Source organism: Solanum stenotomum, chromosome 10, assembly GCF_019186545.1.
Source record: "Solanum stenotomum isolate F172 chromosome 10, ASM1918654v1, whole genome shotgun sequence".
In the NCBI taxonomy this organism is placed as follows: Eukaryota; Viridiplantae; Streptophyta; class Magnoliopsida; order Solanales; family Solanaceae; genus Solanum; species Solanum stenotomum.
In genome coordinates, this window is record NC_064291.1 from 5,083,563 (window position 1) to 5,109,149 (window position 25,587).

Sequence of the window (25,587 nt, forward strand, 5' to 3'; positions counted from 1 at the left end):
ATCTACTCATAAGATCACCTCTTCATCACTACTAATTCACAAGAAAATAAAATACTTTCAACTCACTCATTAATTTGTCCAAACCAACTTAACTAACAATTAAAAACATTTGAATTTTCGACGAAAATTTTGCAGGGAATCCATCGGAAATTCCATATTTTTGATGAGTGTCCTTTGGAAATTTTTGTCGAAAATTTGTTGTGTTTTTAGTGCTAAAATGGACTAGTTTACATTCGACAAAGGGTGTTGGTTAATTAAGATAGCAAGCAGGATGGTGATCATGGAAGTTGAAATTGATTCACTAAATATAGTTTTGACAAATAAGAGTGTTAATAGCTTCTAGATAAGGTTTGTCAAAGTATATTATGAATTTTTTTAAGTTCTCATTAAATGAGAACATTCATTATTCATCAAATTGTCATTGTCAATAGTCCAAGTATAGTTAAACTTACAGCTTTGCAAGTAGAAAATTGTTCATAATTAAGAAGATTATTATGAGAATCAAGCTTTGCCATGTGGTCATTAAGACTAATCTTTTCTTGGAAGTTGTTTAATTTAATTAATTAATTCACATTACCATCCTTTCCCTTTTATCTCTTCGTTTTAAATTGTTACTTCAACTTTAGTTCTTTGATTCTCCTTTTTATATCAAACAATAATTACTAATACTTTAATTAACAAGAGGAGTAGTAATGGTTAAACAATTCAAAAAACTTCCATTGGGAGTTTACCAAGTCTTGCACCTTCAATTTGTTGTTCTTTAATTTTTTTCCTTTAGGAATCGAACTTATGTCTAACGGGAGATAAGTTGTGAGATATTATGATGCGAAAGTATAAACTTATGCCTCGCGAAAAAATTATTTGCCTTGAGAGTAATAATTAAAGACCAACACAAAATATGAGAGGTATATTCAGCTCTAAGTCGCAAAATTGAGAGGCATATCAAACTCTTTTCCTTACTTTAATTAACAAGAGGGATGCTCTTGATTAAACAATCAAATATTTGCAAGGCCAGAACACACTATATATACAGGTTGTACACTAATGCAAAAATATCAAACTCCACTTTTACTAGTTCAAAGTTCCATTCTCCCAACAAATTGGCAGCTAGCCATGAAAATATTTTTTGTTATTTTTGGTATACTTGGTTGTTTTTCATGGCCTAGTATGCAGAGCGATTTGGAGATGTACATAGTACAAGTCGAATCTCCAGAAAGCCAAATTTCCACTCAATCGTCAAGAATGGATTTGGAGAGCTGGTACAAGTCTTTCTTGCCAAATACCATAGCAACTGCTGGCTCTGATGAAAAGCCGCGGTTGATATATTCATATCACAATGTGATCATAGGCTTTGCTGCAAGATTGTCAGTGAAGCAAGTGAAAGAAATGGAGAAGAAACAGGGCTTTATATCTGCGTTGCCTCAGAGGATATTGTCTTTGCACACTACACATACTCCGAGTTTTCTTGGATTGCAACAGAACATTGGCTTGTGGAGGGATGCTAATTATGGAAAAGGTGTGATCATTGGAGTCTTGGACACCGGGATTGCCCCTGACCATCCTTCATTTAGCGACAAAGGAATGCCTCCTCCGCCTGCTAAATGGAAGGGCAAGTGTGAATCAAATTTCACTAAAAAGTGTAACAACAAGCTCATTGGTGCGAGGACTTTCCCATTAGGCAGTGATTCACCGATAGATGATTTTGGACATGGTACACACACCGCCAGCACAGCTGCTGGTGGTTTTGTGAAAGGTGCCAATGTGAATGGTTATGCTAAAGGCACTGCTGTTGGGATTGCCCCGCTTGCTCACCTGGCCATGTATAAGGTCTGTCAACCATTTGGTTGCGCTGACAGTGACATTCTAGCTGCCATGGATGCAGCTATTGATGATGGAGTAGATATCCTATCTATTTCCCTTGGTGGAAGTAGCAGGTTATTCTATGAAGACCCCATAGCACTCGGGGCGTACAGTGCAGCACAAAGAGGTATTCTAGTAAGTTGCTCTGCCGCTAATAATGGTCCATATGAAAGCACCTTATCAAACGATGCTCCGTGGATTATGACAGTAGGTGCAAGCACTCTTGACAGGAAACTCAAGGCCACTGTTACACTCGGAAACCAAAAAGTATTCGAGGGTGAATCAGCATTTCATCCAAATGATCATAATTCAGCATTTTCCCCTTTGTTTGATCCTTCACTGAATGCAACTGACTTTGACAGCCCTTATTGCGGAACTGGTACTCTGAATGACCCTGAAATTAAAGGCAAAATTGTTATGTGCATGGTAGGGGGTGGTTATTCCATGACTCAAAAAGGACAAGCCGTAAAAGATGCAGGAGGTGTTGGTATGATTGTCGTTAGTACAGCTGATTATGGTTTCACTATGTTTGCCGAAGCTCATGTCCTTCCAGCTCTGTATATTACCTACAAAGACGGAATGGAAATTCTTGACTACATGAACACAACATCAAAACCAACAGCAAAAATTTTGTTCCAAGGAACAATAATCGGAGATAAAGATGCTCCAGTGGTTGCTGCATTTTCTTCTCGCGGACCAAGCATACCTAGTCCTGGAATCTTGAAACCGGATATTATTGGTCCCGGTGTCAACATTATTGCTGCTTGGCCTACCTCCGTTGAAAACAAAACAAACACAAAGTCTACCTTCAACATTATATCGGGCACCTCCATGTCTTGTCCTCACCTCAGCGGAGTAGCTGCATTGCTGAAAAGCAAACACCCCACTTGGTCCCCTTCAGCTATCAAATCAGCAATTATGACAACCGCTTACACAATGAACTTCGCCAACGATCCCATCTTAGACGAAAGGCTCCTTCCGGCTAACATCTTCGCTATTGGTGCAGGACATGTCAATCCATCAAGAGCTAATGATCCAGGACTAATCTACGACACCCAATTTAAGGACTACCTGCCTTACCTGTGTGGTTTGAATTACTCAAATCGACAGGTGGGCAACCTCCTTCAACGCAAAGTGGATTGTAGGGAAGTGAAAAGCATTCCTGAAGCACAACTAAATTATCCTTCATTCTCCATCACATTCGGAGAAGTTTCTCAGACATATACAAGAACTGTGACTAACGTCGGGGAAGCTAAGTCATCTTACAGTGTGGAAGTAGCTTCACCACCCGGAGTTTCCGTGACTGTCAAGCCTTCTACTCTGAAATTCTCCAAGTTGAACCAGAAGTTGAAATACCAAGTGACGTTTACGAAAAGAGTCAACAGAACAAACGGCGGTGCTATTCAAGGATTCTTGAAATGGACTAGTAAGAAGCACTCTGTAAGAAGCCCAATTGCTGTTATGCTAGAGTCTACAATTGGTTTCTAGTTTTATGTTTCTGTATTCTGATTTTAGTAATTGAAACAATGTATTATGTTAGTGGTTCCAATAGATGTTGTTGAATAATAAGTGACAAAGTATTCACAAGTTACATTTTCATCACTTGTACGAGTTTCACTTTCACAATATCAAAATGTTAAGTACTACATGAATTTGTACCAAGAAAAGGGCAGCTCAGCGCACTAAGCCCTCTCTATATGAGAGTCTCGGGAAGGGACGGACCACAAGGATCTATTGTACGCAGTCTTATCATGCATTTCTACAAGGGGCTTTCTGGCTCTAACCCGTGAACTCCTGGTCAAAAAAGCAGCAACTTGACATGAATTAGTACAAATAGTTCTAATTCCAAAATTACTGAATACATAGTTTAACCCCTGAGCTTGTAATTAAATCTCTCTGACATATCCCTCCTTCACGGGTATCACTTTACACGCCAAACATTTCACGAAGTGTATCTAGTACACACCACTTAAGCTACGTGACACTCACACATTCTATACATAAAAAGGAGAGTGAATGCAAAAAAAATTGTTGAAAATGAAGGCAGCCTCTTGGTATAACTTTTTAAAGTGAGGTATATATAAAGGGGATGTAAGGGTTCTTCCTAGTTTTGTATAGAACTGAACCCATCACCAAGGGAAGAGGTAGAAGCTCAGATACGGGTTCGATCTAGTAGCTTTTGGTCCAACAATATATTTGTAAAACTTGTTATTTAGAACCTAGTTTTTAGCTATTGAAGTCGTCCTTTTAAAACACACAATCTATAAAATTGAAATCTTAACGCCGCTTTTGGTCATCACCACCGTGTGAATCAATGGTGAAATCAGAATTTTCACTAAGAGGATTCAAAAAAAAAAAGTTGAGTGATTTTCCAATGGACCTTCCCTCGGAAATCCCAATAGACCTTTCTCACAAATTTCCATCTGAAATTCACATATCTTAATGCCAAACTGTGTACTAATTTACATTCCATAAAGGGTGTTGATCGACTAAGACAAAAGGATGGTCATCATAAAAGCTGAATCCGATCCTCTAAGGACTGTTTTGACAAGTAAAAGGTGTTAGTAACTTCTAGAGTAGCTTTGCAAATACAAATTCGTTTCTTAATTAAGAAGATTATGAGAATCAAGCTTTGGCGTATGGTCATTAATCTAATCATTATTAGGAAAACGTGCAATTAGTACCAAACCGCGTTCTAACTAACATTCTATAAAGGGTATTTGTTGATTAAGACAACAAGACACAATGGTCATTAAAATCATAATCGATAACTGATTTCACAAGTAAAAGATATTGAAGGTTTCTGGAGCATGTTTGTCAAATCAAATTACCAGAATTAGAAGTTCTTAATCAAAACAATCACCATTTATCAAATTGGCAATACCCCAAATGTAGTTAAACTAACAGCTTTACAAGTGGACATTTGTTCATAATTAAGAAGTAGTTTATGAGAATTAAGCTATGATACATGGTCATTAACACTAATTATTTCTAGGAAAATGTTCAATTAGACTAACTAATTCACATTCCCATCTTTTCCTTCTTATTTCTTTCTTAATTGCTCCGTCAACTTTACTTCTTTTAACACACAATAATACTTTATTAAACAATCAAATATTTGCAAGGCCAGAGTACACTATAAATACTAGTAGTACTCACAATGCAAAAACATCAAACTCAACTTTCCTAAGTGTACATCATTAGTTCAACACATTTGCAACAATGAAAATATTTTTTGTTATTTTTGCTATACTTGCTTGTTTTTCTTGTCCTAGTATGCAGAGCGATTTGGAGACTTACATAGTTCAAGTCGAATCACTAGAAAGCCAAATTTCCACTCAACCATCAAGAATGGATTTGGAGACCTGGTACAAGTCTTTCATGCCAAAGACCATAGAAACCACCGGTTCAGATGAAAAGCCACGGTTGATATATTCATATCAGAATGTTATAACAGGCTTTGCTGCTAGATTGTCAGCAAAGCAGGTCAAGGAAATGGAGAAGAAACCAGGCTTTATATCTGCGAGGCCTCAGAGGATATTGTCCTTGCACACTACCCATACTCCGAGTTTTCTTGGATTGCAACAGAACGTTGGCTTGTGGAGGGATGAAAACTATGGAGAAGGTGTGATCATTGGATTATTGGACTCCGGGGTTACCCCTGACCATCCTTCATTTAGCGACGAAGGAATGCCTCCTCCACCAGCTAAATGGAAGGGCAAGTGTGAATCGAACTTCACTGCAAAGTGTAACAAAAAGCTCATTGGCGCAAGGTCCTACATAGAAGACAAACATTCGCCAATAGATGATGATGGACATGGCACACACACCTCAAGCACAGCTGCAGGAAATTTTGTGAAAGGTGCCAATGTGTATGGGAACGCTAAAGGCACTGCAGTTGGGATTGCCCCTCATGCTCACCTGGCCATTTATAAGGTCTGTACTGATGGATGCTTGGAAAGTGACGTTTTAGCTGGCATGGATGAAGCAATAAATGATGGAGTAGATATCATGTCCCTTTCCCTGGGTGGAGCTAGCAGGTCATTCTATGATGATGCAATTGCACTCGGGGCATACAGTGCAGCAAAAAGAGGTATTCTTGTAAGTTGCTCTGCGGGTAATGGTGGTCCATCCGATAGCACTTTATCAAACGAAGCTCCATGGATTCTGACTGTTGGTGCAAGCGCTATTGACAGGGAACTTAAGGCCACTGTTATGATCGGAAACCAAAAACTATTCGAGGGTGAATCAGCATTTAGTCCTAAGGTTCCCATTTTGGAATTTTTCCCTTTGATTGATCCTTCACTGAGTAAACTCAACTTTTATAGCCCTTATTGCAAACCAGGTACTCTGAATGATCCTAAAATTAAAGGCAAAATTGTTATGTGCAAGTTAGGGAATGTTGCACCGGTTGATAAAGCACAAGCTGTAAAGGATGCCGGAGGTGTTGGCATGATTGTCTATAATATCCAAAAGTATGGTTTCACTACCTTTTCCGATCCTCACGTCCTTCCAGCTCTGTCTATTACATACCAAGACGGAATGGAAATTCTTGACTACATGAACTCAACATCAGAACCAACTGCAAGAATTTTGTTCCATGGCACAATAATCGGAGATAAAGAAGCTCCGGTAGTTGCTGCATATTCTTCTCGCGGACCAAGCTTAGCTAGTCCTGGAATCTTGAAGCCTGATATAATTGGTCCCGGTAATAACATTCTTGCTGCTTGGCCTACCTCCGTTGATTACGACAAACACACAAAAGCTACCTTCAATATTATACAGGGCACCTCCATGTCTTGTCCTCACCTCAGCGGAGTAGCAGCATTGCTGAAAAGCACACATCCCACTTGGTCCCCTTCAGCTATCAAATCAGCAATCATGACAACTGCTAACACACTGAACCTCGCCAACGTTCCCATCTTAGATGAAAGGCTCCTTCCGGCTGACATCTTTTCCATTGGTGCAGGACATGTCAATCCATCGAGAGCTAATGATCCAGGACTAATCTACGACACCCCAGTTAAGGACTACCTGCCTTACCTGTGCGGTTTGAATTACACAAATCAACAGGTGGGAAGCATCGTTAAACACAAAGTGGATTGTAACAAAGTGAAACACATTCCTGAAGCTCAACTAAACTATCCTTCATTCTCCATCAAATTCGGGGAGAGTTCTCAGACATATACAAGAACAGTGACTAACATCGGGGAAGCTAATTCATCTTACAGCGTGGAAATAGATTCCCCACCCGGAGTCACTGTGATTGTTAAGCCCTCTACTCTGAAATTCTCCCAGTTGAACCAGAAGTTGAAATACCAAGTGACGTTTACGAGAAGAGATAATAGCACAAACAGTGGTATTGCTCAAGGATTCTTGAAATGGAGTTGGAACAAGTACTCTGTAAGAAGCCCAATTGCAGTTGTGCTACAACCTACAATTGGTTTTTAGTTTTATATTTCTTCTCATTTTAGTAATTGGAACATTGTATGACAAGACTATATGTTCGTGGTTTTAATAAAAACCATTGAATAATTTGTTACATTAAAGGGCAGCTTGGTACATTAAGTCTCCGCTATGTGTGAGTCTAGGGAAGGACCGGACTACAGGAACTATCGTATATATATATGCAGCCTTAGCTGAAGACATAGCTTAACACCTGAGCTTGTTGTCAAATCTCTTTGACATATCCCTCTTTCACGAGCATCACTTTATACGTCAAACGTTTCACAAAGTGTATCTAATATGCACCACTTAAGCTACGCGACACTCGCACGTTCTACACATAAAAAAAGGAGAGCGAATGCAAAAAAAAAAAAATTGTGTCAGAAACTTCATATGGATGACACAAGTCCAACTTTTACATATTTTATGTTTTTGGGAAATAATTATCATTTCAATTTTTGTTCTCTCTTCTCTTTTTGTCCCATCCAGCTTCCGCTACCCGTATTAGGATCCCACTTAATCCAAATTTGTATTGCGCTATCTAATAAAGGCTACTCTATAATCAGAACTCGAACCCGTGACCTCTTACTTAAGATGAAGAAGGACTTACCACAACCCTTTGGATCTTTTTCTTGGTCCGAATCTTGAAAATGAAGGCAATTTCTTTATAAGTATACATTCCACAAATGGTGTTGATCGATTAAGACAAAAGAATGGTGACTATGAAAGTCGAATCCAATCTGCAAAGGATAGTTTTGACAAGTTAAAGGTATTAATAACTTCTAGAGAAGGTTTATCAAAGGATCAAAGCAAATTACCAAAAATATTTTTAAAAAATCTCAATGGAAACAGTATCATTTATCAAAATGTCAATGTCAATAGCCCAATATTTAGTTAAACTTGTAGCTTTGCAAATGCAAATATGTTCTTAATTAAGAAGTTTATGAGAATTAAGCTATGGCATATTGTCATTAATACTAATCATATCTAGGAAAACGTGCAATTAGTGCCAAACCGCATTCTAACTAACATTCCAGAAAGGGTGTTAAGTCGATTAAGACAACAGGACGATGGTCATCAAAATAAAAATCGATTAACCGCTTTAACAAGTAAAAGATGTTAAAAGCTTCTAGAGCAAGTTTGTCAAATCAAATTACCAAAAAGAATTTTAAATTCATTAAAATATCAATAGACCAAATATAGTTAAACTTACAGCTTTGCAAGTAGACAGTTGTTCTTAATTAAGAAGAAGTTTATGAGAATTAAGCTCTGAGATGTGGTCATTAACACAAATCATTTCTAGGAAAAGGTTCAATTAGACCAAATAATTTATTTCTTAATTGCTCCTTCAACTTTTAGTTCTTTTATCACACAATAATACTTTATTAAACAATCATATATTTCCAAGGCCAGAGCACACTACAAATACTAGTAGTACACATAATACAAAAACATCAAACTCCCAACACATTGCAACAATGAAAATATTTTTTGTTATTTTTGCTATACTTGCTTGTTTTTCATGACCTAGTATGCAGAACGATTTGGAGATGTACATAGTTCAAGTCGAATCGCCAGAAAGTCAAATTTCCACTCAATCGTCAAGAATGGATTTGGAGAGCGGGTACAAGTCTTTCATGCCAAAGACCATAGAAACTGCTGACTCAGATGGAAATCCACGGTTGATATATTCGTATCATAATGTTATCATAGGCTTCGCTGCAAGATTGTCAGCGAAACAGGTGAAGGAAATGGAGAAGAAACCAGGCTTTATATCTGCGTGGCCTCAGAGGATATTGTCTTTGAACACTACCCATACTCCGAGTTTTCTTGGACTGCATCAGAACGTTGGCTTGTGGAGGGATGCCAACTATGGAAAAGGTGTGATCATTGGAGTCTTGGACACCGGGATTTCCCCTGACCATCCTTCATTTTGCGACGAAGGAATGCCTCCTCCGCCTGCTAAATGGAAGGGCAAGTGTGAATTGAATTTCACTAAAAAGTGTAACAACAAGCTCATTGGTGCAAGGAATTTCCCAATAAGCAGTGATTCACCGATAGATAATGATGGACATGGCACACACACCTCCAGCATAGCTGCAGGAAGTTTTGTGAAAGGTGCCAATGTATATGGGAACGCTAAAGGCACTGCGGTTGGTATTGCCCCTCTAGATCACCTGACCATTTATAAGGGATAAAGGACAAGCTGTAAAGGATGCCGGAGGTATTGCCATGATTATCTATAGTTTCCCTGAGTATGGTTTCACTACGTCTGCTGATGCTCACGTCTTTCCAGCTCTGTTTATTACATACAAAGACGGAATTGAAATTCTTGACTACATGAACTCCACAATTAAACCAATTGCAAGAATTTCATTCCAAGGAACAATAATCGGAGATAAATATTCTCCTGTGGTTGCTGTATTTTCTGCTCATGGACCAAGCTACGCTAGTCCTGGTATCTTGAAGCCTGATATAATTGGTCCCGGTCTTAATATTCTTGCTGCTTGGCCTACCTCCGTTGACTACAACAAACACACAAAATCTACCTTCAATATTCTATCAGGCACCTCCATGTCTTGTCCTCACCTCAGTGGAGTAGCAGCATCGCTGAAAAGTACACACCCGACTTGGTCCCCTGCAGCTATCAAATCAGCAATCATGACAACCGCTAACACACTGAACCTCGCCAATGATCCTTTCTTAGATGAAAGGCTCCTTCCGGCTAACATCTTTGCCATTGGTGCAGGACATGTCAATCCATCAAGAGCTAATGATCCAGGACTAATCTACGACACCTTATTAAAAGACTACCTGCCTTACCTGTGCGGTTTGAATTACACAAATCAACAGGTGTGAAGCATCGTGCAACACAAAGTGGATTGTAAAAAAGTGAAACACATTCCTGAAGCTCAATTAAACTAGCCTTCATTCTCCATCAAATTCGGGGAGAGTTCTCAGACATATACAAGAACAGTGACTAACGTCGGGGAAGCTAAATCATCTTACACTGGAAATAGATTCCCCACCCGGAGTGTCTGTGATTGTTAAGCCCTCTACTCTAAAATTCTCCAAGTTGAACCAGAAGTTGAAATACCAAGTGTTGTTTACGAGAAGAGATAATAGCACAAATAGTGGTATTAGTCAAGGATTCTTGAAATGGAGTAGTAAGAAGCACTCTGTAAGAAGCCCAATTGCAGTTATCCTACAGCCTACAATTGGATTTTAGTTTTATATTTCTTCTCATTTTTTTAGTAATTGGAAGAATGTATAACAAGACTCTGTTAGTGGTTTCAATAGAAAACAGTGAATTACTCACTTTCACAATATCAAAATGTTACTACATGAATTAGTACCCAAAAAAGGGCAGCTTGGTGCACTAAGCTCTCTCTATGAGCGAGTCTGGAAAAGAGACGGACCACAAGGATCTATTATACGTAGCTTTGCCGTGCATTTCTGCAAGGGGCTATTTCCTGACTCAAACCCGTGAGTCACATGGCATCAAACTTTACATAAACTAGTTCAAGTAGTTATAGTTCCAAAATTGTTCTTGTAAGTCCTATAAAGGCTGAATACATAGTTTAACCCCTGAATTTTTAAGAGATAAGTATTGAAAACACCCCTAAACTTGGCGTAAATTATTACTTTAGTCCTCCAACTATTGATAGCCTTATAAACACTGCCTACTTCAAACTACTCATACAAGACTCATATTTTCTTTATGAAATGAGGTTAGGGTCGAGAGATGATTTCATGAAAATTGATTACAAATGTTCCTTTCTTATTAATTATGTTCAAATTACTTTATTATGATTTCAGAACTTGGATTATTGGTTTGTGAGTTGCCTCATATGATTTTGAAAAGGGTTTTTCAGTATAAATAATGAATTTGGGAATCTATGAGTCTTTCAAAAGCTTCAGTTTAAAATGATGAACAAAGGATAACGTTTCTGTCCCCGTTAATTGTTAATGACATTGCATTTTTATGTTGTCTTGTAACTTGGAAAGACTTGGATGATGGTATTGAACATAATGTTTTAACATAAATGTGTCTTTGGTTTTCAAAGGATGACGAAGAGTTTTAAATAGCTAATTATACCTTTCGGCATGGTTACAATGACTTGCAAGTCTTGGTATGGCGATACTAATGGAAATATGTCTTATTCAGATAACTTTCAAATCACTCTATGTCCAAAATTCTCTTCTCAACTGCACTCGAAGAAAATTACCAATTTATTTTTCAAAAAAATCTCAATGGAAACAGTCATCATTCATCAAAATGTCAATGTCAATAGCCCAATATTCAGTTAAACTTGTTGCGTTGCAAATACAAATGTGTTCTTAATTAAGAAGAAGTTTATGAGAATCAAGGTTTTTGCGTATGGTCATTAATATTAATGATTTCTAGGAAAGCGTGCAATTAGTGTCAAACTGTCTGCTAACTGACATTCCAAAAAGGGTGTTTATCGATTAAGACAACAGGACAATGTGATCAATAAAATCAAAATCGATTAACCGCTTTAACAAGTAAAAGGTTCTTAGACCAGGTATGTCAAATCAAATTACCAAAAAAGAACTAAAGTTCTCAATGAAAACAATCATCATTCATCAAACTGTCAATAGGCCAAATGTAGTAAAACTTATAGGTTTGCAAGTGGAGATTTGTTCTTAATTAAGAAGTAGTTTATGAGAATCAAGTTTTGATACATGGTCATTAACACTAATCATTTCTAGGAAAATGTTCAATTAGACTAACTAATTCACATCACCATCCTTTCCTTTTTATTACTTTCTTAATTGCTGCTTCAACTTTAGTTCCTTAAACACACAATACTACTTTATTAAACAATCAAATATTTGCAAGGCCAGAGCTCACTATAAGTACTAGTAGTATACATAATGCAAAAATATCAAACTCCACTTTCCTAAGTGTACATCATTAGTTCAACACATTTGCAACAATGAAAATATTTTTTGTTATTTTTGCTATACTTGCTTGTTTTTCATGTCCTAGTATGCAGAGCGATTTGGAGACGTACATAGTTCAAGTCGAATCACCAGAAAGCCAAATTTCCACTCAATCGTCAAGAATGGATTTGGAGAGCTGGTACAAATCTTTCATGCCAAAGACCATAGAAAACGCTGACTCAGAGGAAAAGCCACGGTTGATATATTTGTATCATAATGTTATCATAGGCTTTGCTGCTAGATTGTCAGCGAAGCAAGTGAAGGAAATGGAGAAGAAACCAGGTTTTATATCTGCGTGGCCTCAGAGGATATTATCCTTGCACACTACCCATACTCCGAGTTTTCTTCAATTGCAACAGAACGTTGGCCTGTGGAGGGATGACAAATATGGAAAAGGTGTGATCATTGGAGTCTTGGACACCGGGGTTACCCCTGACCATCCTTCATTTAGCGACGAAGGAATGCCTCCTCCACCTGCTAAATGGAAGGGAAAGTGTGATTCGAATTTCACTGCAAAGTGTAACAACAAGCTCATTGGCGCAAGGTCCTACATAGACGACAAACATTCGCCAATAGATGATGATGGACATGGCACACACACCTCCAGCACAGCTGCAGGAAGTTTTGTGAAAGGTGCCAATGTGTATGGGAACGCTAAAGGCACTGCGGTTGGGATTGCCCCTCTTGCTCACTTGGCCATTTATAAGGTCTGTCAAGAATTTGGTTGCCCCGATGCTGACATTTTAGCTGGCATGGATGAAGCTATTGATGATGGAGTAGATATCCTGTCCCTTTCCCTGGGTGGACCTAGCAGGTCATTCTATGATGATCCAATTGCACTTGGGGCATACAGTGCCGCAAAAAGAGGTATTCTTGTAAGTTGCTCTGCCAGTAATGATGGCCCATCCAATGGAATCATATCAAACGAAGCTCCGTGGATTCTGACAGTAGGTGCAAGCACTATTGACAGAGAACTTAAGGCCACTGTTATGCTCGGAAACCAAAAACTATTCGTGGGTGAATCAGCATTTAGTCCTAAGGTTCCCATTTTGGATTTTTTCCCTTTGATTGATCCTTCACTGAGTAAACTCAACTTTTATAGCCCTTATTGCGAACCAGGTACTCTGAATGATCCTAAAATTAAAGGCAAAATTGTTGTGTGCAAGCTTGGGAATGCTGGCAATGTTGAAAAAGGACAAGCTGTAAAGGATGCCGGAGGAGTTGGCATGATTCTTGTTAGTATCCCTGAGTTTGGTTTCACCAAGTTAGCCGATCCTCATGTCCTTCCAGCTCTGTTTATTACATTCAATGACGGAACGGAGATCCTTCAATACATGAACTCAACATCAGAACCAACTGCAAGAATTTTGTTCCATGGCACAATAATCGGAGATAAAGAAGCTCCGGTGGTTGCTGCATATTCTTCTCGCGGACCTAGCAAAGCTACTCCTGGTATCTTGAAGCCTGATATAATTGGTCCCGGTAATAACATTCTTGCTGCTTGGCCTACCTCCGTTGACTTCGAAAAACACACAAAATCTACCTTCAATATTATACAGGGCACCTCCATGTCTTGTCCTCACCTCAGTGGAGTAGCAGCATTGCTTAAAAGCACACACCCCACTTGGTCCCCTTCAGCTATCAAATCAGCAATCATGACAACCGCTAACACACTGAACCTCGCCAATGTTCCCATCTTAGATGAAAGGCTCCTTCCTGCTGACATCTTTGCCATTGGTGCAGGACATGTCAATCCATCGAGAGCTAATGATCCAGGACTAATCTACGACACCCCATTTGATGACTACCTGCCTTACCTGTGTGGTTTGAATTACACAGATCAACAGGTGGGAAGCATCGTGAAACACAAAGTGGATTGTAACAAAGTGAAACACATTCCTGAAGCTCAACTAAATTATCCTTCATTCTCCATCGAATTCGGGGAGAGTTCTCAGACATATACAAGAACAGTGACTAACATCGGGGAAGCTAAATCATCTTACACTGGAAATAGATTCCCCACCCGGAGTCGCTGTGATTGTTAAGCCCTCTACTCTGAAATTCTCCCAGTTAAACCAGAAGTTGAAATATCAAGTGATGTTTACCAGAAGAGATAATAGCACAAACAGTGGCATTGCTCAAGGATTCTTGAAATGGAGCAGTAAGAAGTACTCCGTAAGAAGCCCAATCGCAGTTGTGCTACAACCTACAATTGGTTTCTAGTAATTGGAACAATGTATAACAAGATTATGTTAGTGGTTTCAATAGAAACTGTTGAATAGTAAGTGACAAAAGTATTCACATCATATTTTCATGTTACATTTTCACAATATCAAAAATGTTACTACATGAGCTTGTAGTCAAGTCTCTTTCACATATATATGTCCTTCAACATTTTACACGTCAAATGTTCACAAAGTGTATCTAACATATGTCACTTTAGCTACGCGAGCTCTACATAGAGAAAATGAGAATATATGCAGAACATGTGTCAAAAGTTTCATATAAAGTGTACGCAAACCTTACCACTTGCTTATGGAGGCAGATAGGCTGTTGCTGAAAGACCCTCAGCTCAAGAGAAGCAAATTCAAGTACAAAGAAGAAGAAAATATAGCAACTAACAAAGAAAACAGTGCAAAGCCTACAAAAAAGAAACAAAAACAACAAAATAGTGCAGTAGTCAAAACACGAATAGAAGAGTACTCATTGTTCATATGAATGAGGTGAATGCAAATTGACTCATCACACTTTGACGAGCACAATACCAACTATGAAATTGGTTAAGATTAGATGCTAGGTTGCTAATTTACATGTATATCTCTACTCCATTCCGATGTGTTAGGCTCGACCTTGTCTTGCTATATCACCTTTAATTTATTCACTCTTTATGTATTGAGATTTGGAACTTATTTTTTTTATCATACTTATGAGATTTCATGTTATTACTTTTTGTAGCATATAATGTTTGGGAAATGCAAAGATTATACAAAAAGTAAAGGTAGGCTCTTGGTTTAGGTGCAATGATGTTTGGATTAAACAAAATAAGGAGCACTCTTCTTCTCAATCTCACTTTCTCTCACATGAAATTATTGTTTCTACTAAACCAATAGGCAAAACCAACGTAAAATTAAAAGAAATAGGCAAAAGCTTGAGGACCAAAAGTGCACCAATTTTGCATGGTGGACTATTAGTGCTATATCATGGAAGTCGAAATCGATCTGTTAAGGATAGTTTTTTAACAAGAAAACGGTGTTACTAACTTCTAGAAAAAGTTTGTCGAAGCAAAGTACCCTCTTTTTTATAATAAAGTTCTCAATGGGAACACTCATCTTTAGTCAAAATGTCAATGTCAATAGCCCAATCGGTAGTTAAACATGCAGCTTTGCAAGTGGAAAAATGTTTTTTTTTTTTTATTAAAAAGAAGATTGTGACAACCATTTCTAGGAAAAGATATCAAAAGGAGTGCTATTGATTAAACAATTCAAAAATCTTCCACTGCAGGACCAGACTACACTATATATAGTAGTAGTACACACAAAGTAAAAAATATCAAACTCCACTTTCCTAAATGTACATCATTAATTCATAGTTCCTTTTTCATACCACACTTGCAGCCATGGGAATCTTGAAAATATTTTTTGTTATTTTTGCTATACTTGCTTGTTTTTCATGTCCTAGTATGCAGAGCGATTTGGTGACGTACATAGTTCAAGTCGAATCTCCAGAAAGCCAAATATCTACTCAATCGTCGAGAGTGGATTTGGAGAGCTGGTACAATTCTTTCTTGCCAAAGACCATAGCAACCGCTGGCTCAGATGAAAAGCCACGGTTGATATATTCATATCAGAATGTGATGAAAGGCTTTGCAGCAAGATTATCAGCTGAACAGGTGAAGGAAATGGAGAAGAAACAGGGCTTTATATCTGCGTGGCCTCAGAGGATATTGTCTTTGCACACTACACATACTCCGAGTTTTCTTGGATTGCAACAGAACGTTGGCTTGTGGAGGGATTCCAACTATGGTGAAGGTGTGATCATTGGTGTTTTGGACACCGGGATTTCACCTGACCATCCTTCATTTAGCGACGAAGGAATGGCTCCTCCGCCTGCTAAATGGAAGGGTAAGTGTGAATCGAACTTCACAACAAAGTGTAACAACAAGCTCATTGGTGCGAGGACTTTCCCAATAAGCAGTGATTCACCAATTGATGAGGATGGACATGGTACACACACAGCCAGCACAGCTGCAGGAAGTTTTGTGAAAGGTGCGAATGTGTATGGGAACGCTGAAGGCACTGCGGTTGGGATTGCCCCTCTTGCTCACCTGGCCATTTATAAGGTCTGTGATTCATCTGGTTGCGCTGACAGTGACATTCTAGCTGCCATGGATGCAGCTATTGATGATGGAGTAGATATCCTGTCCCTTTCCCTTGGTGGTAGCAGCATTCCATTCTATAATGATCCGATTGCACTCAGTGCCTATAGTGCAGCACAAAGAGGTATTCTTGTAAGTTGCTCTGCCGGTAATAGCGGTCCATATGATAGCACCTTATCAAATGAAGCTCCATGGATTCTGACAGTAGGTGCAAGCACTATTGACAGGAAACTCAAGGCCACTGTTAAGCTCGGAAACCAACAATTATTTGAGGGTGAAACAGCTTTTCATCCAAAGGATCACAATTCAACATTTTCCCCTCTGTTTGATCCTTCACTGAATGCAACTGACTTTGAAAGACCTTATTGCGGACCAGGTACTCTGAGTGACCCTGATATTAAAGGCAAAATTGTTGTGTGCAAGGCAGGTGGTGGTTTTCCCAGGATAGTAAAAGGACAAACTGTAAAGGATGCCGGAGGTGTTGGCATGATTATCATTAGTACCGCTGATGATGGTTTCACTATACCTGCCGATGCTCACGTCCTTCCGGCTCTGTATATTACCTACAAAGATGGAATGGAAATTCTTGACTACATGAACTCAACGTCAAAACCAATTGCAAGAATTGCATTTCAAGGAACAATAATTGGGGATAAAGATGCTCCGGTGGTTACTGCATTTTCTTCTAGGGGACCAAGTATAGCTAGTCCTGGAATCTTGAAGCCTGATATTATTGGTCCTGGTCTTAACATTCTTGCTGCTTGGCCAACCTCCATTGACAACAAAACAAACACAAAGTCTACCTTCAACATTATATCGGGCACTTCAATGTCTTGTCCACACCTCAGTGGAGTAGCAGCATTGCTGAAAAGCACACACCCGACTTGGTCCCCTGCAGCTATCAAATCAGCAATCATGACAACTGCTAACACAGTGAACCTCGCCAATGATCCCATCTTAGATGAGAGGCTCCTTCCGGCTAACATCTTCGCAATCGGTGCAGGACATGTCAATCCATCGAGAGCTAATGATCCAGGACTAATCTACGACACCGAATTGAAGGACTACCTGCCTTACCTCTGCGGTTTGAATTACACAAATCGACAGGTGGGAAATCTCCTGCAACGCAAAGTGGATTGTAAGGAAGTGAAACGCATTCCTGAAGCACAACTAAATTATCCTTCATTCTCCATCACACTAGGAGAAATTTCTCAGACTTATACGAGAACAGTGACTAATGTCGGGGAAGCTAAATCATCTTACAGTGTGGAAATAGCTTCCCCACCTGGAGTCTCTGTGATTGTTAAGCCCTCTACTCTGGAATTCTCCCAGTTGGACCAGAAGTTGAAATACCAAGTGACATTTACGAAAAGAGATAATAGCCCAAACAGTGGCATTGCTCAAGGATTCTTGAAATGGAGTAGTAAGAAGTACTCAGTAAGAAGCCCAGTTGCAGTTGTGCTACAGCCTACAATTGGTTTCTAGTTTTATTTTCTTCTCATTTTAGTAATTGGAACTATGTATAACAAGCCTATGTTAGTGGTTCCAATAGAAACTGTTGAATTATAAGTGACAAAAGTATTCACATTATATTTGCATGTTACATTTTCATAATATCAAAAATGTTACCACATGAATCAGTGCAAATAGTTATAATTCCAAAATTGTTCATGTAAATTCTATAAAGGCTTAATACATAGACCATATAAGGAGACCAGGACCCCTTATCCCACCAATGTGGACTCCAACAACCCTGCATGCCCAAGACTAGACATCTAGAGTATGGACAATATAAGCCGGAAGGTCCAACATCGGAAACAATGAATTGGGATGTGTTTCGCTCTAATACCATGTTAAAGAAATGGGGGCCTGACTTTATCCAAAAACTAGATCATGAGGAAAGGATTGCCCCGGACCATAAAAAGAGAACAAGGACCCCTTATCCAACCGACGAGGGACTCCAACAGCTATGTGACGCTCGCATGTTCTACACATATAATAGGAGAGCGAATGCAAAAAAAAATTATGTCGGAAGCTTCATTTAGTTGCACATGTCCAACTTTTTATATTGTCATTTTTTCGGGGAATCATTTTCGTTTAAATTTTCTATTCTCTTCTCTCTATTAGTTTGTTTCCCAACTTGTGTCCAGTCACTTCCATACTCAAAGCTCGAACCCGAAACCTCTAGTTAAGAATAAAGAAGTACTTCTCACTCCACCACAATTTTAATTGGTTGTTCTCTTGTCGCTTTCATTTCATCTCTTTGTTTCCTACACTCATCTTTCCGAGTAATTGTTCTATAAACAGGGTCCTTTTGTGGGATGAATTCTTAATGTTAAAGGGTGAATTCTTTACATAACTTCTGAAAGTGAAGCATATATAAAGGGGAACAATAAGAGATCGAGACGGATCCAAGATATAAATTTAATGGATTTAATTCTCTTGCATCGTTCAATCTTTTGATATTTTAATAATCTTTTTACATAGATATATCTATACCATATACAAAAGTTATGAGTTCAAATGAGCCCACGACTAAAAGTCTATCCGCCCGTAGGGTTAAATCTTCAGCTCAAGTTCTCTATGAGTTAAGATTCTACTAAATATCAACAACATACTCAATGTAATTCCAGACTCGAAAAGGATAGAGCGTAAACAAACCTTATCCTTATGGTTATTTCCTATAGATCCTCGACTCAAGGATTCTACTAAATAAGTATAAATATTAAATTCCAAACTTATTAATTAGCATTTAAAATTATTATCCTAAAATCTCGAACTCATAAAGTTTAAATTCTTGCTTCACTTCTGAGCCATGGACAGAGGTCAGACAATGGTGGTCCAGGGACGGAGCAAAGTAATGATTCGAATAACAAAATCAGTTAAAACTCAAAACTCACCAGCAATAATCATCAAAATATCTGAATTAGCAAAAAAAAAAACAGACACGAAGGAAACTTTTTTCTTCCATTAAAGTGAAAAATTAAGCAGAAAATGGGGAAAATGAGATTCAATTTTACCTCGAATTTCATAACAGTTTGGCGTCGAGAATTTGTGTGTTCATACTTTCTCCTCTATTTTTCAAAAAAAAAAAAAATCCCCAATTTGTTCATTTGGAAGTGTAATTGATTTGGGGGAAAAATAGTTGAAAACTTGATTTTATTTTATTTTTGGAACATAGACCACTAAACACTCCAACTCATTTCAATTTTGTCTTTCAAATTCTCAATATTGATGTGATACATAAATTTTGGTGTCATCCGACAAATTAATATGTCTAGTAGATATACACGGACGGAGCTACCTAAGGCAAGGGGTGTCAAACGACACTTTAAAAAATTATATTGTATATATAGATCAAAATTTGATTTAATAAATATATACAAGTGTTGACACATTGATACAAGTAGAAGGTTTGGTATAGCAATTAAGGAGTTGCAAAAATTACTTGAGGTTGTGTGTTTTATCCTTGGTAACAACGCTTGTATATTTTTACTTCCTGGCTCCGCCACTATAGATTTATATGCTTAAAATCAGATAAAGTCAAATTTGAATGTTTGTTTAGATCTCGTTTTTATACTAGAGATTTCTATTGAATATGCATAAATATTTACTTAGTTGTGAACCAAATAACTAAAATGAGTTATGAATACACTTACAAATTCACAATTCGCAAAATTTAAACTGTAATTCTATGTCTAAAAAATAAAGATAGTCACCAATGGCAGCTACATGAAGGAGAGATGGAGAGTACAACAGCTAGGGATGGTGAATGCTAACGGCCAAGGAAAATGGAATAATTTGATTTTGATGGACACTAGCTACTTATCTTTTGGACCCTTCGGCAATAGACAACTTGATTTTCCTTAAAAAATAAAACTTTAACTTATTATTTATTAAATTACTACAACTTAATTAAAAAATAAATTTTATATTTAGTATCAAACTTAACGAGAAAATAAAAATATTTACGGAGAACCAGTATTTTGTGGCCTAAATTAAGGTAAAGTATGTTGACCTTGTGAAGGTACTTGGAAGATGTAATGGAAACTTATAACTATTTAAACATGTTGCCCACTAAAGAATTGATCATTATATGTATGAAATAGGGTATATCAATAATAGTACTATATAATAAATCCAATATCAAATAATTGACCAGAAATATCAAGTATACAAACAAAGACGAAATCAAAATTTTAATTTTATGATTCTAAAAATTAGAATGACACCTTCAAGAGCCAATAATAAATATCTAAATTTAATATTTATACCCTCTTAATTTATTTTGTGATATAAATACATTATTTAACTAAAAAATAGTAGATTCGATCGAATCAGTATCCGGACTTCTCGCTACAAAGAAGTCAAAGTTGTCAACTTTAGATTGTTATAATATATAATATGAACACAATTGGGAAAATAATGGCTGCTAATTTGGATGGTCCTTAATATATTAGTGCAACTATTACTTTTATCTTCTTCTTTTTTCTGACAAAGGAATAGCTTTATCTAAAAATAAAGAAAAAAGGCACAGATACCTTTGGAGTCTGGATTATAATCAAAATTTCAGAGATACACTTAAACTAAACTAAGATCCTATTACATCTAAACTCATTTTGTTTGTAATTTTATACACCTTTTGGCTTACGTGATACACTCCATGACTCCACATACGTGGGAGATGTTTAGATGTCATGTAACCCAAAAAGATGTACAAAATTACAAAAAAAAATAAAAATTGGGATAATATGACCTTAGTTTAGTTAAGATGTATCTCTGGAATTCAAGTCATAGTGTACTTTTGCCTTACTAAAGACCGCGAACCTACATATCACGTGTTGCGCTCTTACCACCAGACCACTGGTGGCATGCACATCATTATCCATTCTTCCTTTTAACTTTAGTTCTTTTTTTTTTCTTTCTCATAATAATTGTTTTCCTCTTTCAATAAAATAATTTTTTAAAAAATCAAGAATTAGTACTTTATTAAACATGAGGGCTCTACTAATTAAATAATTCAAAAGCTTCCACTCAAGACTCAACTTGTTTTGATCATGAACAGGATCAGCCGCCAGAGCACTATATATACCATTTGTCCAAAAGACTGCAAAATAACAAACAACATTTTACTAATTGTATTAATGTTTTAGCTCAAGAAAATACAAATTTCTTAGCACATTTTTAGTCATGAAAATCTTGAAATTTTTTCTTGTTTTTACTATACTTGGTTGTTTATCATGGCCTAGTATACAAAGCGAATTAAAAACGTATATAGTACACGTTGAATCCCCAGAAAGTCAAATTTCAACACAATCTTTGTCAGGGGATTTAGAGAGTTGGTATGAATCCTTTTTGCCAAATACAATAGCAAGCACAAGTGCTAGTTCGAATGAGGAGGCGTCACGTTTAGTATATTCATATCGCAATGTTATGAAAGGCTTTGCAGCGCGATTAACTGCAGAGCAAGTGAAAGAAATGGAGAAGAAACCGGGGTTTATAGCTGCATGGCCAGAGAGGATTTTGTCCTTACACACCACGCATAGTCCGAGTTTTCTTGGATTGCAACAGAACATTGGCTTGTGGAAGAATTCTAACTATGGGAAAGGTGTGATCATCGGTGTTTTAGACACCGGGATCTCACCTGACCATCCTTCATTTAGTGACGAAGGAATGCCTCCTCCGCCTGCTAAATGGAAGGGAAAATGTGAATCCAACTTCACTACTAAGTGTAACAACAAGCTCATTGGAGCGAGGACGTTCCCACAGGCCAACGGTTCACCAATAGATGATAATGGACATGGTACACACACTGCCAGCACAATTGCTGGCAGTTTTGTGAAAGGTGCCAATGTGTTTGGAAATGCTATTGGCACCGCGGTTGGAATTGCCCCTCTTGCTCACCTAGCCATTTATAAGGTATGTGATTCGTTTGGTTGCTCTGATAGTGGTGTTTTATCTGCTATGGACGCTGCTATTGATGACGGAGTTGATATCCTATCACTTTCCCTTGGTGGAACTACTAACCCCTTTCATAGTGACCCTATTGCACTCGGGGCGTATAGTGCAACACAAAGAGGTATTCTTGTAAGTTGCTCTGCTGGTAATAACGGTCCATTTGAAAGCACGGTTGTAAATGAAGCCCCGTGGATTCTCACAGTAGGAGCGAGCACGCTTGACAGGAAAATTAAGGCCACTCTAAGGCTTGGAAACAAAGAAGAATTCGAGGGCGAATCAGCTTTTCATCCTAAAGTTTCCAATAACAAATTCTTCCCTTTGTTTGATCCTTCAGAGAATGCAACTGATCCTGATTCTGACTCAGATATCCTCTTTTGCGGACCAGGGCTGACTGAGCTCAGCGCTGTTGCAAAAGGGAAAATCGTCTTGTGTGAGGTAGGTGGTGGTTTTAACAGAATTGAAAAAGGGCAAGCTGTTAAGAATGCTGGAGGTGTTGGTATGATTCTCACAAATCGTCCTCAGGACGGTTCCACTAAATCAGCGGATGCTCATGTCCTTCCAGCCTTGGACGTGACATCCTCTGATAGAAATTCAATCACTGACTATATGAAATCAACGAAGAGTCCGGTGGCTAGAATTACGTTCCAAGGAACGATAATTGGAGATAAAAATGCTCCGGTGGTTGCTGCATTTTCTGCTCGTGGACCGAGCACAGCTAGTCCTGGAATCTTGAAGCCTGATATTATTGGTCCTGGTGTCAACATTCTTGCAGCTTGGCATAATTCGGTTGAGAACAAAACAAACACAAAATCGACATTCAACATCATTTCGGGCACCTCAATGTCCTGTCCTCACCTCAGCGGAGTAGCAGCATTGCTGAAAAGCGCTCACCCCAAGTGGTCCCCTTCAGCTATTAAATCAGCAATCATGACAACCGCGGACATAGTCAACCTCAACAACGAATCCTTCCTAAGTGAAACACTCACTCCTGCTAGAATCTTCGCGTATGGAGCAGGACATGTCAATCCATCAAGAGCAAATGATCCAGGACTAGTTTACGATACTCAATTCAAGGACTACTTACCTTATTTATGCGGTTTGAATTACTCAAATCGAGAGGTTGGAAACCTTCTACAACGCAAGGCGAATTGTTCAAAAGTGAAAAGCATCCCTGAAGCACAACTCAATTACCCTTCATTTTCCATCTCACTTGGAGAAAAACCTCAAACATACACAAGAACGGTGACAAATGTTGGAGAGGCAAAATCAACTTATCGCGTGGAGATAGTTTCACCACGAATGGTCTCCGTGGTTGTTAAGCCCTCGATTCTAAAGTTCTCAAAGTTGAATCAGAAGATGACGTACCGTGTGACATTTTCCACAACAACAGAGATTAGAAACATGGAAGTTGTTCATGGATACGTGAAATGGACTAGTAATAAGCACTTTGTAAGAAGTCCAATTGCAGTTGTGCTACAAGAGCCAGAAACACCAGATATTGATTAGTTTGTTTGATTTTTAATAATTTGTTTCCATGTATAATAAGCCTACATTAATGGTTTGTATCCAAATGAGTTCACAAATCACTCATGTATGGACTAATATTTCTATTTTGATCCTTGTTACTTTTTATTGTACTCTCTTTCATCTATTATATTAACGGAAAATACTTACTCGCACTCAGTATTTATACTGAAATTACAATGAGAATGCATATTACTCAACCATAGTTAAGTGATAAAAACTTAAATACAAGACACAATTAATACAAATCCGCGTCGTGTTAGGCCCATTAAAGGAAGAAGCACTTTCTATCGTAATTTTTTTCGATCACAAAGGTTCGAATACCAAGACCTTTGGTTAAAGTTGGAGGGTCTAGAAATTTATGTCTTTTTTTTTTAATTTTCCGTTTGGTGTGCAGTGTTCCCTTTTCGCCTGCATAAGCCCATTAAAAGAGGAAGCGCTCCCTACCATGTTTTTTTTCTGCTCTAGAAGTTTGAATCCAAGATATTTGATTAAGGGCGAAGGAATTAAAACTATCCATCCTACAACAACTCATGGTGTCTAGAAAGTAGAGGGAGAATTTCAACATCCAATACCTAAAAGAAGGAATAATATAAAATACTCATCAAGAGTCTTAGTGGTCTAATTAAGTAATATGATACTGACCCTACCAAGATTATTGAAAGATGTAATTTATTCATTAGATGTAAACTTTAACATTTGTACAATTGAATATTAGAAAGAGATAAGTATTTTAAGTAGGACACATGATAAACAAAAAAAAATGCCAGATACTAAATCCAACATCAAACAAGAAAATAAAGCAACATCCACATGGTATATGTGGAAAAAAAAAGTAGTTAAAGTTCCCATCTTTAGGTGGTAATAATATAGAGGCGGAACCAGGATTTAAAGTTCAGAACTTGTCACCGAACTCTTCGCTCGTTTTAGATACTGAGTCCGCGAGTAAATATTTATACGTATCTAATGAATCTCCTAATATAACTACAGTATCTAAGCAAAAGATAGTGAGTTCGATCAAACCCTTACCTAATACAGTAGCTTTGCCCCTATTATAATATGCACAAAATAAAGGAAAAGGAAAAGCATGGCTTGCAAGGGGCCTAGAATTTTTAAGTTTTTTTTTTCTCAGAAAAAAGCTGCATTTTATTGTATGAAATTAGAATTCTTATAGCCAATTGTGAAAATTAAGTTTTATTTTATGTCTGATAGAATGTGGAATAAGTATACACATATAATAAAAAGAGCTCGTAAAGAGTAATCCTCATATAACAATGCCTATATTACCAACAAGGAATGTAGTGAAACAAAGGTGATCCTTGTGTCTTTAATCAGAGGTCTTTGATTCGAGCTGAGAAAATAGAGATAGCTTTCTTCAATCAAGACTAAGTCAATTCTTAGGAAGGAGTTCCAACTAAAATTATTTTATGTTTTATGTTCTTATTTAATTGTTCCTT

At 37.7% G+C, this 25,587-nt stretch overlaps 4 protein-coding genes and 1 pseudogene across 5 annotated transcripts in view; 4 read left to right on the forward strand and 1 right to left on the reverse strand.

Moving 5' to 3' along the window:
• The window catches only part of LOC125841478 (uncharacterized), a 181,000-nt gene that overhangs the window by 131,114 nt on the left and 24,299 nt on the right, over positions 1-25,587 (reverse strand). The gene's annotated exons all lie outside the window — the stretch shown is intronic.
• On the forward strand, positions 1,073-18,246 carry LOC125841460 (subtilisin-like protease). Of its 2 annotated transcripts, XM_049520596.1 has the most exons (2): positions 1,073-1,377; positions 16,163-18,246. In XM_049520596.1, exons 1-2 carry the CDS (start codon positions 1,114-1,116, stop codon positions 18,131-18,133), a joined length of 2,235 nt encoding a protein of 744 aa, XP_049376553.1. In that variant the 5' UTR covers positions 1,073-1,113; the 3' UTR covers positions 18,134-18,246. The 2 variants fall into 2 exon arrangements, with proteins under 2 accessions (XP_049376553.1, XP_049376552.1); XM_049520595.1 differs by lacking the exon at positions 1,073-1,377 and having other exon boundaries at positions 15,731-18,246.
• LOC125841466 (subtilisin-like protease) lies at positions 1,386-3,438 on the forward strand. The gene has a single exon (XM_049520602.1). The coding sequence runs from the start codon at positions 1,387-1,389 to the stop codon at positions 3,346-3,348; it is 1,962 nt and encodes a 653-aa protein (XP_049376559.1). The 5' UTR covers position 1,386; the 3' UTR covers positions 3,349-3,438.
• LOC125841461 (subtilisin-like protease) lies at positions 12,257-14,508 on the forward strand (annotated as a pseudogene).
• LOC125841459 (subtilisin-like protease) lies at positions 21,769-24,278 on the forward strand. The gene has a single exon (XM_049520593.1). It carries the CDS (start codon positions 21,839-21,841, stop codon positions 24,110-24,112), a length of 2,274 nt encoding a protein of 757 aa, XP_049376550.1. The 5' UTR covers positions 21,769-21,838; the 3' UTR covers positions 24,113-24,278.